Below are 15269 nucleotides of genomic sequence, written 5' to 3'. Positions count from 1 at the left end.
ACTTGGTCTTGGCACTCAGCTCAGAGTGACATTCTGTCCTGTTCTGCACAGCCCCACCCTTGCTTGTTCCCCTTCCTCATTTTTCCCCTCTGGTACTGGGGTTTGAACTCAGGGCCTCACACTTCCTAGGCAGACACTCTATACCCCCAGTCCTTTTTGTCTTTAGGTTATTTTTCAGATAGGGTCTCATGTTTTTGCCTGGGGGAAGCCTCAAACTGTAATCCTCCTGTTTAAGCCTCTTCAAGTAGCTGGGATGACAGGCATGTCCCATCACACATGGCTTTTATTGATTGAGAGGGGGTCTCCCTAACTTTTTGCCTAGGTTGGTCTCCAAATTCCATCCTCCCAATCTCTACCTCCCAAATAGCTGGGATTACAGGAGTGAGCTACTATTCCCAGCCCCAATGAGGCCCTTTTGATTCTCCCCCATGTCCAGTTCTGGCCCATCCTCCATCAGCCTGTTGACTTCTGGACCTCCAAGGATGATGTGGAGGAACGCTGCAGAGCTGTGTGCGTCTGTGGCTGCTCTGAGTTTCCCTGGAGCTGCCAGAGGGCACTCTAGGCCATTAAACCTGCCCAGCAATCCTAAACTAAGCCAAAGTGACTCAGCCAAGCAAGATTCAGGGGAGCTGGCAGGAACCTCTCAGGATAAGAACAAAGCCTTTGCAGGCACTGAGAGAGGGTCAACTGCCTTCCTGGCCCCACTTGCTGGCTGTTGGTCCTTTGATCCTCCTGTGTTAACAGGGGCATCACCACAGGCTCCACATAAGGCAAAGTTAGGGCAAAGGCAGGTAACACCACGCCTCAGCAGATTTCCACTTGCAAGACACTCATCCAGTCAGCTGATAGGTTTGGGGTCTGTGTTAGGTTTGGCCCACACTATGTTTTATAAAGGAAATGATTTGCCTAAAAGTCCAGATTTTTGCCTTCCCTTGAGAATCAGAAGATCTTACGCCCTAGCCCGAGTTCATCATGGCCACAGCTAGCCAGAAACAAGGACAGTCCTGTTTGTTTACCATGGGTGCTACAGAGCTGGCAGGTCGTGTGATGTCCTCCCATTTCCTGTTTCTGTCTCCCGCCTGGCTGCTCCAGGCTGGTGAGTTTGCAGCTCCAGGGCAGCCACAGAGACAGCTGCTGACCTAAAAACAGAGGTGCGCCAGGTGTCTCACACCCAGGCAGGTCTGCTGGGTTATGGTGTATTAATGGCCTTGCTCTTTTCTTCCAGGACTCTGAAAGACACCCTTGCGGAACAAAACTGTGCTTCCTCTCCCCTGAGCCATGGAGGAGAAGGGGTGTTCCTCCACCACTAGGGTGCTGTCCTATTGGAAGTCCAGGCATTACTGTCAGGCAGGCACAAGTGACCTCGGGCCAGTTTCTTACCCTCCCTGATTCATTTCCTGGTCTGTGAGGATAATAACGCTGATATCAGAGTTGTGCAGATTGAACGGTGTGGTGTGTTGTGACATGTCTATTTTTAACCCATGGCTTCGGGTGGGTGTGTTGTGCATAACTGGATTTCTTCCTAGTACAACCAGCAAAAGGGTAATTTATAAACTGACTGCCAGGATATTAAAACTGGCAGCTTTGAGGTATATATAAGACTGGCAGAAAACCTAGTAGACTTATAAGCTATGAAGTGTGTCAAAAAAATACTTACAAATGAATTCATCTGTCCTGCTTGTGTTTAACTTCGTTTAAACTGTATTTCAGTTTTGAAACCTTTGATGTGAACAGCTTTGAACAATTCTGCATCAATTATGCTAATGAAAAACTGCAACAACAGTTTAACTTGGTAGGTGACTTATCTGCCTGCCGGGAACCAGTTCCCAGGCCTGTGCTGGGTAAATGGCACAGTTTGGCTTCTTCCGTCTTCAAATTTCCTGATGGTCAAAGGAGTCTCACACTGGGCCTTTGCCCCCTGCTGGCCACATCTTGAAATAGCACCCTCCCAATTCATCTTTTCTGAGTCACTTGCTATCTTTGTGACCTGCCATTCTCGGACACAGACCTCTGTGCAGCGAGGCTAAACTATTTAGTTAGTTTTCCTCAGGATCCACGTTCTTGTGAGCCTCTGTGTCTTTGCACCTGCTACCCTCTGCCTCCCCATCACTTCGACATCACCTGGGGACTCTGGCTCTTTTGGGTTAGGAAGCCATCCTCTGTGGTTGGTTCTTTCCCATGGGACTGTCACTGTTTGCATGTCACCTGGAGAGGCCAGGACTTGAGAGCCTTGTCTCTCTGAGGCCAGGCCTATCTCAGTACATGCAGTAGTAACCAGATTATGGCTGTGGAGTATGCAAATGAGCTTCTGCCATCTCAATTTAGAGCAAGTCGGAGCTGTTACCTTCCCAATTACAAGATCAAATATGCCTCCCAAGAAACAGGCAAGAGATGGATTCCACAGTTTCCCTCAGCAGCAAGACTCATTCAGAAATGGTTGTTGGCAGTTCTGGGGTTTGAACTCAGTCTTAAGCCCCACCACCAGCCCTTTTTGCTTTAGTTATTTTTCAGGTAGGGTCTTGTACTGTTTGCCTGGGCCAGCCGTGGACCTTGATCCTCCTACCTCTGCCTCCTGCTTAGCTAGGACCACAGCTGTGCACCACTGTACCCAGCTTGTTTGTTGAGATGGAGTTTCAGTTTGCCTGGGCCGTACCCAAACTGCAATTGTCCCAATCTCTACCTCCCAAGTAGCTGGGATTACAGGCATGAGCCACCACATCCAGACCTCATTCAGAAACTTTTATCGAGTACCAAGAATGTATGCCAGATAGTGAGTTGAGTACTGAGGTTCAAAAATTAATAGTATACCTAAAAATTGTTGACTAAATGTTACTTAGGGATATTTTTGCATTTTGATATTGCTATATGTGTTACATACAAATTTAAACTCTTAAATAAGTTCCCTGAATGCAAGAACTTTATTGAATTCACTTTTGAATCTGAAACAGTGTTGTGCTTTGTTCCTAACCAGAGATCAATAAAATTAAGAATTGATAGGATATCATTCTGTATTGGTGGTACAGAAGTTTGAACTCAGGGCTTGTTACTTACAAGGCAAGGGCTCTACCACTTGAGCCACTCCGCCAGCCATATTCGCTCTGTTTATTCTAGAAGTAGGGCCTCTGTTTTTGCCCAGACCAGCCTGGGCCACAACCCTCCTATTTTAAGCTTCCCACCACAGCTGGAATGACAGGTGCACACCACTATGCTCAGCTCAGTTGCTTATATTTTGCAACAATGTCCTCACTTTTATGTTTGCTACATTTCTGTCAAACCAGTAAAACCTGTGCTTTACTAACAACCTCCAATTTCCTGTTAGCTTACATCCTACACCATGGCAACAAGTCCAGGGAACTGGACTAGTATGATTGTAATTTACACTAGAATCCACACTTTGGAATCCTAGCAGCTACTCCACGGGAAGTCACGCTATCCGGCACTGGGGGACATAGCTCCCGACAGCCCTGTGGCACTGTGGACAGCGGGGCTTCTGCAGGAAGCTTGAATCTCCACTGTCCCCCTCCTCCCTCTGGAACCTCGGGATCTGAGCCTCCACCTCCTCATTTTAAAACAAGTCAATAATACTGCCTAAGACCCTTGCAAGGAGACCCAGGCTGGATCCCACTCTGTGGTGTTTCTGAATTAATCCCCATAGAAGTGCTAGTAGTCAAGCTGTTGCAGACTTGTTTTTCAACACTTAATAACAACAGCTGGGGTTGATTCCCAGTGCAGAGTCAGGTAACCCACTCGGGGTCAAACTGTGTCTGCAATCCCTGGCTTGGCCCTGGGCTCCAGCCCTGCTTCCCTCCAACACACCTGAACCTCAGAATAACACATGCCAGGGGCTCTTGGTCCTCTCTTTCTTTCTCTCTTGTTCTTTCCACTCTTGCTTTTCCTCTTATTTCTTCTTCTCTTCCTTCTTGTCTTTCTCTGCCCTCTCCTCTCCCCTTTCAGTTACCCGTCAGTGTGCAAGCCCTCCTGGGAGGGGGAACACTGGCACAAGTCAGCACTGCGGTCCCCAAGAACACTGGGCAGAGTCCTGACGGGTCTCACTGCCCTCCCTCTGCCCCCAGGTATCATGATGGCTGGCCTCCTCCCCCTCAGGGGGTCCTCACTGGTCCTAGAGGAAGGCCACAAGACTGAGTTCTCTAGGGAGGACATAAGGCCTTTGTGATCTGCCCTCCGTCATCCTCTGCAGTCTTGTGCCCACCCCTGCCCCTGCCCAGTCCCTGCTGTGCTCTGCAGCTCATGCAAAAGCACCTCTCGGGCCTTTCTTTCTGTTCACCGCCCACCACCCAGCTACTTACTGTCCAGCCTCTCCTCCTCCAGGGTGAGCTCAGCCATGTCCTTGTCCTTGTCCTTGGGGAAGCATCCTGACGCCCTTCGTCGTGGGCTTCTCATGATGGCTTCCCCAGCCCCATCCAGGCTGTACTCAGCCACAGAGGCTGCCTCTGTCATCGGATGGCAGCAGTGGCCACAGCCAAGAGCAGCAGGGGCTCCAGGAACACACTGAGTACCTGCTGAGCTGGCTCTGACACAGGCCGGCCCTGGACCTGGCACACTAGGACCACTCAGACTGCTGGAAGGACTACAACTAAGCCACATGGAGCTCAGTGACATTGATCCTGGGGAGGGGGGAGGGTGGCAAGTACTTCAGGGTCTTCTTGTGTAAGCTGACCACTCATCCACGCTGTCCAGAGGCTGGGGTCCAGCCCTTTGGGAGTGCACTTGAGTAATACTCTGTTTTCCTTTACTTTCCATGTTAACTTTTGGATACCCAGCACGTCTTTAAACTTGAACAAGAAGAATATATGAGAGAAGATATTCCATGGGCTCTGATAGATTTTTATGACAACCAGCCAGTCATTGACCTGATTGAATCAAAAATGGGCATTTTGGAGTTACTGGACGAAGAGTGCTTGGTAACTGTTAAAATAATTGTTTCTTCAGCTTCGGGGTAGTGAAGAGCCATCTTTGTAAAGTCCCAGTGTCCTGCCCAGTGGGCTGGATATTAATTCTGGGGCACGATGACTCCTACCTGTAATCTAGATACTTGGGAAGTAGAGATAGAGAGGATCACAGTGTGAGGCCAGCCCCCGCGAAAAGTTAGAAGTCTTTCTCAATCAATAAGCCAGGCGTGATGCACATTTATAATCCCAGCTATATGGGAGGCGTAGGTAAGAGGATTGTGGTCTCAGGCCAGGCCCTGGTAAAAGCAAGACCCTGTCCAAAAAGCTAGGAAAACAAGAAGAGCTGGAAGAGTTGGCTCATGTGTTATAGTGCCTGCCTAGCATGCACAAGGCCCTGAGTTCAAGTCCCAGTACCACCACCAAAAGAAAAATGATAATGTTGAGGATTTACTGTGATTTTTTGGGTACCGGGATCCTCAGTTCCATGGTTCTTCTCACAAGTTTTCTTTCCCAGGGCTTTTGCAGTGACATAAGATTGACCGAGAGTTCTGGAATGCTCTTGGGGAGGGGTGCAGAGGTCAAGGCAGCCTGTAGGAAGTACCTCTAATTTGTAAGGCATTTCCTAGTTGACCGGTGCCACAAAGAAGTCATTCAAGAGCCATTTAGATACATAGGGTACTGAATTTAATCACTGGTTTCAGAATCACTGTCATCAAGCAGTTTTGTAGGAGCTTTGTTTGAGGAGGTGGTTCATCAGACAGGAAAACATTTTTCCTGGGAAGGGGGAGGTGGACATACCCAGGTGCCAGTCCATTCCTGTCCCACTGGGAATGAAGTCATGCCTGGAACTCTCTGATTTTCCTGAACCTCATGACTTCTTCAGGAAGAAGTAAAATACTGCCCATTTGGCAGGTGTAACAGGGTCCATTCTTATGTCATTATGTGGATGCTTCCTTTCAGCTTAAAACATTTTATTCTTCTGAAAGGGCACTGTGCAGCCCCATAAACACCATCTAAAGAGCCCATACTATACGCTCTTGTTATTGTGGCTCACGCCTGGAATCCTAGCTACTTGGGAGGCTGAGATTGGGAGAATTGTGATTCAAGGCCAGCCAGGGCAAACAGTTCACAAGACCTCATCTCCAAAATAACTAGAGCAAAATGGACTGGAGGCATGGCTCAATCAGTCGAGGGCCTGCTTTACAAGCATGAAGCCGTGAGTTCAAACCCCAGTCCCACCAAAATAATAATAACAATAAAAGAAAATCACCCTAAATATTATTAAGATCAAGGACACGTAATAGCTAGAGCTGCTTTTTAACAGACTCCAGCCTCCCTCTAATCTAGAGCGACCCACCCGAGGGCCAGACCCCGGCTTTTCACAGCAGTGCTTCTCCCGACTCCGGTTGGCTTTCAGCTTTCTAACCTGATGTTTGCTTTGCTTTTCTCTTCCAGTTGCCACATGGAACTGATGAAAATTGGCTCCAAAAGCTGTATAATAATTTCATCAACAAGAACCCTTTATTCGAGAAACCCAGAATGTCAAACACGTCCTTTGTCATCCAGCACTTTGCAGATAAGGTACATTGAGGCCCTGAGCAGCAAGGCGCCAGCTAGGGTGGGTTCCAGTGACACTTGGCATGGAGTTGTGAGGAAAGGGAGGGGCACATGTGTCTGCATCTGTGTGCCCAACAATCCTGAACTTGTTCTTATGGCAAAAGTCCAGAGTTCCAGCTGCACCGTGTTAGAGGCATGCTCTTTATGACCTTCATTTCTGACTGGGATCTGCTGTAAGATCATTAACTTCTGATCAATTTATATTCTCTGCGAAATCATGATCAACTTAGCATGATTATTGCCTGTGACAAAAGTTCATTTATTGCTTGTTTGTTTTTTGGTACTGGGGATTGCACTCAGGGCCTTGTGCTTGCTAGGCAAGCACCATACCACTTGAACCACACCCCTCCCCTGTCCTCCTTTTTTTTTTTTTTTTTTTAACTAAACAAATATTACTTTTATTAAAAGAAAGTATATGTTTAAATCATCTAGGAAGCTTAGAAAATGGAAGGAAAGAAAGACAACACACCATAAGCGCCTGCCCTTGACTCCCATTGTCATCTCACTTTCCTTCCTAAGAGAGCTCCTGCCCTCCCCCACTTCCCAGCTGTTGCTCTGGTGGCCAGGCCCAGGACCTAGGGATCACAGGACTGGCTTGAGCTGTCTGTCTCACAAAGGTCATTGAGGGACATCAGAGTGACTGCAGGCCAGGGGAGGAGACAGTCACCTGGAGAGCCAGACCCACCTTTGGGCGAGAGTAGCACTGTTATTGTGGCCCAGTTAGAGTACTTAGAGCTTTTCAGAACTTTTCAGAATTTCAGAATTCTGTCCCACAGGGAAAGGGAAAAAAGAAAAGTTCCAACTCCATGAAAGCACATGTGAGATTTGTAGCGTATAGTTTCTGTACATTAAACTCTCACCAGCTGCTTCCAAGAAGTCTTGCCTTAGCAGGGCACCAGTGGCTCGTGCCTATAATCCTGGCTACTCAGGAGGCAGAGATCAGGAGGATCGTAGTTCGAAGCCAGTCCCAGAAAATAGTTTGCAAAACCCTGTCTCAAAAATACCCAACAAAAAAATAGGGCTGGCAGAGTGACTCAAGTGGTACAGCACCTGCCTAGACCTCCTAGTAGGCACGAAGCCCTGAGTCAGAACCCCAGTACCACAGAAGAAAAGAAGTACTTCTGCCTTAAAACAATGAGCAGCATTTTGGAATGGATCAGTGGGTAAAGAAACCAGACCCACTGTAGGCTTCCATTAGGGTCTCAGTCTAGACCAGAGGGGCGAAGTACTGTGATAGTGAGGCAGCTATGCTCAGTTGCAGCAGCCCAGGGTCCCCCACAGAGGCACCCAGCTGTTCACACAGATTGTCTCCTTCAACCAGAAAAGGCTTGTGTCTGGAATACCTTTTCCCAGACACAGGGTCTATGGCTCGTAGACCATTCTGAAAGATTTTGTGCAAAATCCATATACTTCCTTCACAAGGAAGAGTTTACAAACAGCCAGTGCTCCTGGCTCCTAACACACCAGCAAGGACACTTACCTATCTGCAGGAACACTTCCTCACACAGCAGGACAAAGCAAGGCCTGTACCCAGGCACCCTCCCTGCTTCTAGATTCCAAAACCCTGAAAGACCTCTTTCCTCATAGTCAATTAAAAAAATTTGGGGGGGCAGTACTAGGGTTTTAATCCAGGGCCTTCTGCATGCAAGAAAGTATTCTGCCACTGAACTATGTCCCCAGCCTCAAAATTAAATCACAGAGTAAAAATACAACCCAGAGGCATGATGACCTGGGGGCAGTTGTCAAGCTTGAGGTGTTTGAGAAGTCTTACTAACTAGAAAGGGCACACAGAGAGTGGTTCCAAGTCAAATTCAAGTGGTGCAAACATTTGCCCACTCACAGTCTGACTCAGGCCTGGCAAGTTTCCAAGAGCTTGCAGGCAATGGGGTGCTTTCCTTCCCTCTCCACCATATCATTGCTAACTTAGGAAAGCCTTGCTCTTTCAACCCAGTGGGCCCTGCTGAACCTTTTCTCCCTCCCTGTGGCTTCAGAAGCAAAGGGAGCACGATGTCAGGTGTTCTGTTATGAACTGCTCATAGTACAATGACCAGTCACCTGTAGCCAGAAGGAACCAGCAGTTGAGAACAAGTGGACAGTGGGCTAGAGAGAATTCCAGGTGATACATCAGAGGACCAGCACCATCTCATAAATAAAGGGATTGCTGTGGTAAACAGAAACCAAGTCTCTTGGTACAGATGGCTTCAAAACCCTTTTGATTATCCTTTCTTTAAGAAGAGGGGCTGGGGTGTAGTCAGTGGTACGGCAGGAAGGAAGGAAGAACAGGAGGAAATGAAATTTGTACTTAGGTGCCATCTGCTTCAGCCTCGCTGGAGCTCATTCATCCCTTTCTCTGCACAGGTGGAGTATAAATGTGAAAGCTTCCTTGAGAAGAACAGAGACACTGTCCATGACATGCTGGTGGAGGTCATGAGAGAAGGCAAGGTTTGTGGAGCCTCGGGTAGTGAATGCTGTTCTGTGCATGACTGACATGGATCTGGGGAGAGAGAAAGAGAGGACAACTCTGGGCAGTAACATGTTGTAGTTCATAGATACAAAAATAACTATTTTGGAATTGGGAGTAAAATACCTTTCTAGCATTCTAAAGCATTGTAAATCATGGTATGCAAAATCAGAAATCAAATGTGCGAATGACAGGAAAGACAAATGGCGCAACCAGTTAAGGAACCACAGTTCCATTTGATCCATCCATTTACACACACTACCTGACACAGCACTGAGCACACGTCAAGTCTGGACGCCCTAACTTACAGGGTGCATGGTAAACGAGCCTGGTGGGTTCCCTCTTGGAGCTCACTTTCTAGGGAGGACAGCTCTACATCCCTTTAACACGTGAGCATGCAGGGTTAAGAAGTGCGAAGCCTCCAGGAAAATCAGAACGAGAACGTGGGGGAGGGATGTCAGGGAGAGAGAGCTGCTCTGGATGTAGAAGGTGCTGGAAGCCACAGTTCTACATCACGAATGGTCACCAAATGAATGACTTCAGGCCTTTTCCCTGATATGGTTCTTTATTAAATTTTGAGAGTAAGGATATTTTATACCTGAACCTTCATTTCTATGATAATTTCATTGTATTTACTTTCCTTCTATTAACAGGTCCCAGTGCATTGTCAATGGTCAGGTTTTTTGACAATTTTCCAAATGAGTCCAAGCCCTTACACTAAGAACCATAAACGCCAGGCCATAGCTCCTGCAGTGATGAAAGCTGACTTCCAAAAAAGCATTCCGTGACAGAATGGACTGCATCTGGGCACAAAACTAGTTGATTTAATTTGCCAGTTGTTTACTTAGCCCTGAGATTACCCCAGGGTCCAGATTGAAGGAGGAAGGCAAATCGTGTCAAGCATATCTGTGGGCATTTCAGATGCTTCCATTCCCCAGGTGCTGTGAGGATGTGTCAGGCAGGGCTCTGCCCTAAGGGGCTTCATCCATGTCTGCCTTTAAAAGAACAAAACACAAGATTCACTCTGAGGGAAGGTGGGTTTAAAGAGGTAATGGACACAAGACAGAAAGTAATAGGTGCCTTAAAGGAAGTACATATAAAAGATGAAGGCAAGGGTTAATTCAGGCTGTGGCATGGGTGAAGACGGTGTGACAGGACATTTGAACAGCCTCTATTCAGGAGTAGGGCTTGGATCTGTGGGGCAGAAGGAGGAGGCTCCAGACTAGCCAGAGAAGGCGGCAGAAGACACAGCTGTCCTGTCTGTCCCTAGTCCTGGGAAAGAAACCATAAGCTATCCTTAATGAGGAGGATCTCCCTGTGTAACTGAGCTTTGGCTGTGGACAGTAGCCAAGGTCATTACTCAGCCACGCACTGGTTTAGATGGTTGCTGTGACATTTATTTGGTCTGTTCCAGTAAGGACAACACTTTTGGACATTGAAATCCTCTCTCTTCATTCCAGTTTCATCTTTGCGCCCATTTTTTCCAAGAAAACCCAGTTCCTTCTTCCCCTTTCGGTTCGATGATCACAGTTAAATCTGCAAAACAAGTCATCAAACCCAACAGCAAGCATTTCCGGACCACAGTTGGAAGCAAGGTATAGAGGAGCAGTGAGGGTGTGTGGTCAGGGGCAAGGCCAGGACCAGGGAGCCACATTCCGGGCCTGGCCACGGACAGTGTGCCTCTCCAAATCTAGTACACACACAAATGCAAAACTTCATCGCTGTCATACCCCTGGCTCCAAGCGGCACACACCTGAGCCCCCACCTGTTCACAAAAGAGCAAGTTTTACTGGCTTTCTGCTATCTGGGAGTTTTGGACAGAGCAGTGGGACATTGACAGTGAGCCACAGTCATTGTCTTAAAACTATCATTATAGATGATTGCGGGGAGTTAACTTTCTCATTGAGCAACTTGCCAAAGCTAGACTTGGTTTTACCTGGAGCTGAGCCTTAAATCACCCAGAACGATGCTGACCTCTGACCTGCCTCCCAGTTCCGCAGCTCTCTGTACTTGCTCATGGAGACCCTCAATGCCACCACACCCCACTATGTCCGCTGCATCAAGCCAAATGATGAGAAGTTGCCCTTTGAGTGAGTATTCATTCTTATGCTTCGGAGAACGTAAACACTGCAAAAGCAGGTTCTGCCATGATGCTGGAGATTTGCTAACAATTCCCATGGACTTTGCTCTGTTTCTGAGTTTTTAAAATTTCTATGTGTTAAACTAACCCTGTGGCCAAGTCGCCTCATTTCCAGGACTAAGCAAAGGGGCTAGACTTGTAATTGTAGTCTACACCTAAAGTTCATGCAGCCAAGAAGGTGGCCCCTTTGCTTGATTATAGACGTGTGTGTGTGTGTGTGTGTGTGTGTGTGTCTGTGTGTCTGTGTGTCTGTGTGTCTGTGTGAGAGGCAGAGAGAGAGAGAGTGTATGTGTGTGTAGAGAGGAGAGAGGAAAAGGGAGCGGGGAGAGGAAAGGAGAAGAATCAGGTTGTAGGGGTCAGAAGATGCGTCCTCACACATAGCCTGAGTCATTAGATTTGTTCTCAGGACCCAAGAACAAAACCCCAAACGCATGAGGGCAAGTTGTAGCGTCTTTTAGCTCACTGTAGCTAAGAGACTCGGGGTCACCAGCATTGTCAGTCCTAACCTAGAGTGCCAACTGTTGGGTGTTTTACAAAGGACATTCCTGGTTTCAATGGGTGCCAGAACCAGGCTGCTCACACTTTTCTTTCCACTTGTCATTTGAAGCACAGCCCAAAGGTCTTTTCCCTCCACAAGGCCTCCCCGGCACCTGCTTCAAGGTTAGAACTCCTTCCTCCACCTTCCCATAATGGGCTTAAGTGTTTAAGTAGGAGTGCTGTTGCCTGACATTCCACAGGTCCTCCTCAAGTGTCTTCCATGAGGCTACCACGAGGGGACAGGGCTGGATCCTACTGCTCAGGAGCTCGAGGTCCAGGCTGCCCTGCTGTGTCTGTTTGTATCATGTGGCTTCTTCATCCAGAGGTTCACAACCTCTCTGGTCTACCAGAGCCACTGTGAGGAAAGCCCGGGAAGAATTTGCCATTTTCAGTAGAAAAAAGTAGCAGTCACCAGTTGTAATGAGCCTGTTCTGTGGGTCTTACTTGCTGCATCTTTTTGTAGTAAGATGCCAATGCTTAGAAGTCAGGTTGTTGTAATTCATCAGCCTCACAGATTTGAAGAGTGTTTTGAGGTGTAATCTCTTTGGAAATGGACCAAACTCCTGAGCTCATAGAGCATACAAGACATACTTATAAACAGATTATTGACAGGAAAAAATCTGCCCTCTTTAAGGTTTGACTCCAAAAGAGTTGTCCAGCAGCTACGAGCCTGCGGTGTTTTAGAAACGATTCGGATCAGTGCCCAGAGCTACCCTTCCAGGTATGGTGCCAGTCCTTGCTCTTTGGGCTACTTCAGGGGTGATTTCCCCCAAGGGCAGGGCTGCCATATTTTGTCACACACTTTTGGCTTCTGTAAAGTGTGTCCCATATTTCTCCCACTGCTCCTTCTGGGAAGGCCAGAGGAAGGTGAGAAATAGGCTCTTAGTTACTTTCATACCTGAAAAAAAATCTTGAGGGAGGAAGGATTTGTTTTGCCTCATGGTTTTGGGGCCTCAGTCCACATTCACTTGACTCTGTTGCTTCTGGGCCTGTGTGTGGAGAGGCAGAGCGTCGTGGTAGGGATCATGTGGCAGAACAAAGCCACTCACCTTGTAGCCAACAGGAGGCAGAGACAGACAGGAAGAGGTACACCCTCAAAAGTCATGCCTCCCAGTATCCTATTTCCTCCAACCGGGTTCCACTTCCTAGTTTCCGTCACCTCCCAACTGCCATCAAATTATGACTCCATCCGTGGATGGATCCACTGATGTGGTCAGAACCCTCATGATCCAGTCCCTTTCCAAAAGCCCCACCCCTGAGCATTGCACTGGGGCCAAGCCTTCAACACATGAGCCTGTGGGGGGACACTTCACATCCAAACCATACCGTAGGCCATGTGTGGGACAGAAACCACCAGCACCCACTACTCCATCCCAGCAGGTGATCCTCACTGCTTTGCCACAGGGAGAGCTAGCAGGGAGGAAGAGAATGGGCTCTAGGGTGGAGGGTCAATACACAGGGCAGGGAGCAGACACACATGCTGGGGTGGACTTGGTGGTGTCCCGGGGGAGGGACCCAAGGTCAGCACCATCATCCCCAGAACAAACTCCACCACCCCAATGTCACAATGGCAGTGACAGCAGAGGCAGCAGAGCCCATGGTGTGAACAGCTTCCTCCCTCTTCGATTTCCAGGTGGACATACATTGAGTTCTACAGTCGCTACGGCATCCTCATGACCCAGCAGGAGCTGTCCTTCAGTGACAAAAAGGAAGTATGCAAGGTGGTCTTGCACAGGCTCATCCAGGTCAGTCTTCCCCATCACTCCCAAAGCACAGGCTTGTCCTGGAAGCGTGTCTCCCAGAAGCCTTGTCATCATCACCAAGGGGACCACATTCACCGGCATACATCCCCTGACAACAACATCTTCTTTAGGGACCCACCTTCAATCTCTGACCTTCCCCAGCCCCTCCCACAATCTAAGGTTAGATTTGCTTTGCTCTCCCACAATCTAACTCAGGTTTCCCCAGACCTGGCTTAGAGGACATGGGTAGCCAAGGTGCTGCCCAAGTCAGGCAGGCTCCAGACCTGGCGCTCAGTGTGGACTTAGACTATTGCTGAAGAAATCAGTTAGAATGGAAAAAGGTAGGAAAGATATGGTGGCCAGGAAATGGGACAGTGAGGAGAACCCAAAATCAAGACAGGAAATCAGATGTCCTAAAGCCCTTCTGTTCCTGAGGAAAATCATGCAAGAGAGGAGGGCTGAGGTTCTCCAACAGCCTGACTGAGACTTGCTGAGAACCTCCCCACCCCTTCCACCCCACAGAATGGGTAGAAGCCTGGCTTCCCCTTTCTCCAAACTGGCTTTAACCAGCAACTACAAGTATAAGTTTCTAGATTTTTTTTTTGGTGGTGGTGGTGGTACTGGGGTTTTGAACTCAGGTACTTGCCCTTGCTAGGTACTCTACCACTTGATGTTATGTCCCCAGTCCTTGAAGTATAAATTTCTAGATCAGAATTTTTGTGCTTCATGATAAAAGCGAGAGCACACAAGGGAGGGGTGAGGATAGGTAAGACACCTAAAAAATTATCTAGCATTTGTTGCCCTTAATGCAGAGAAACTAAAGCAGATATCTTAAAAGCAACTGAGGCCAATAGGAAAAGGGACCAGGAACTAGAGAAAAGGTTAGATCAAAAAGAATTAACCTAGAAGGTAACACACACGTACAGGAAATCAATGTGAGTCAATGCCCTGTATAGCTATCCTTATCTCAACCAGCAAAAACCCTTGTCCCTTCCTATTACTGCTTATACTCTCTCTACAACAAAATTAGAAATAAGGGCAAAATAGTTTCTGCTGGGTATTGAGGGGGTGGGGGGGAGAGGGAGGGGGTGGAGTGGGTGGTAAGGGAGGGGGTGGGGGCAGGGCAGAGAAATGACCCAAACCTTGTATGCACATATGAATAATAAAAGAAAAAAAAGCAAAAAAAAAAAGAAAGAAATATGTAAGTATATACATTAAAAAAATTTTTGTGCTTTATGTGAGAGAAAAAAATGTGTCAAAGTAACAATAATTTTGGAATGGTTGAATCTCTACGTGTCTAATCCAAACGCAAGGTCGAATCTGAAAGGTTTTCTTTCTTTCTGATTATATCTTTTCTTTTTTTTCTCTCTTCCAGGATTCTAATCAGTACCAGTTTGGTAAAACCAAAATTTTCTTCAGAGCAGGACAAGTGGCTTATCTAGAGAAACTCCGATTAGATAAACTGAGGCAGGGTTGCATCGTGATACAAAAGCATGTCCGTGGCTGGCTCCAGAGGAAGAAGTTCCTCCGAGAGCGGCAAGCTGCCCTGGTCATCCAGCAGTACTTCCGGGGCCAGCGCACAGTGCGGTATGTGGGGACCAACAGGAAGGGAGACAACTGCATGACTTCCTTTGCTCTGTTATCTCCAGGAGGAGGGGTGTGGAGGATAAAGGACCTTTGCCTTTGCCTGCCCTAGGGTACAAATGGGGAGGAGTGGGGAGGGGACTGTAGTGGCTATAAGCCTGGAGGTGAGAAGGGCATGTCCCTCAGAGACAGCTAGTGTTGACCCTCTCTGGTGTCCCTGTAGCAGAGCTGATGGCCAGGACCCTGAGAGGAGGAAGCCCTGACCAAGGTTGTGCCCA

General features: G+C 47.9%; 1 protein-coding gene across 3 annotated transcripts in view; it reads left to right on the top strand.

Annotated features, from left to right (window-relative positions):
• Myo5c (myosin VC) overlaps positions 1–15269 on the top strand; it is an 87407-nt gene that overhangs the window by 32338 nt on the left and 39800 nt on the right. For 2 of the 3 annotated variants that reach the window (XM_074065961.1, XM_020178143.2), the window contains 9 exons: positions 1711–1792; positions 4782–4922; positions 6366–6491; positions 8886–8969; positions 10449–10583; positions 10981–11078; positions 12300–12386; positions 13299–13410; positions 14783–14994. In XM_074065961.1, coding sequence (XP_073922062.1) covers positions 1711–1792; positions 4782–4922; positions 6366–6491; positions 8886–8969; positions 10449–10583; positions 10981–11078; positions 12300–12386; positions 13299–13410; positions 14783–14994 — 1077 coding nt within the window. The remainder of the gene's footprint in view (positions 1–1710; positions 1793–4781; positions 4923–6365; positions 6492–8885; positions 8970–10448; positions 10584–10980; positions 11079–12299; positions 12387–13298; positions 13411–14782; positions 14995–15269) is intronic. The other variant, XM_074065962.1, reaches the window with a different exon arrangement.

This window comes from Castor canadensis, chromosome 2, assembly GCF_047511655.1.
Source record: "Castor canadensis chromosome 2, mCasCan1.hap1v2, whole genome shotgun sequence".
Classification (NCBI taxonomy): domain Eukaryota; kingdom Metazoa; phylum Chordata; class Mammalia; order Rodentia; family Castoridae; genus Castor; species Castor canadensis.
Note: the sequence above shows the minus strand (reverse complement) of the source record. Positions and strands in the feature narration are given on the sequence as shown.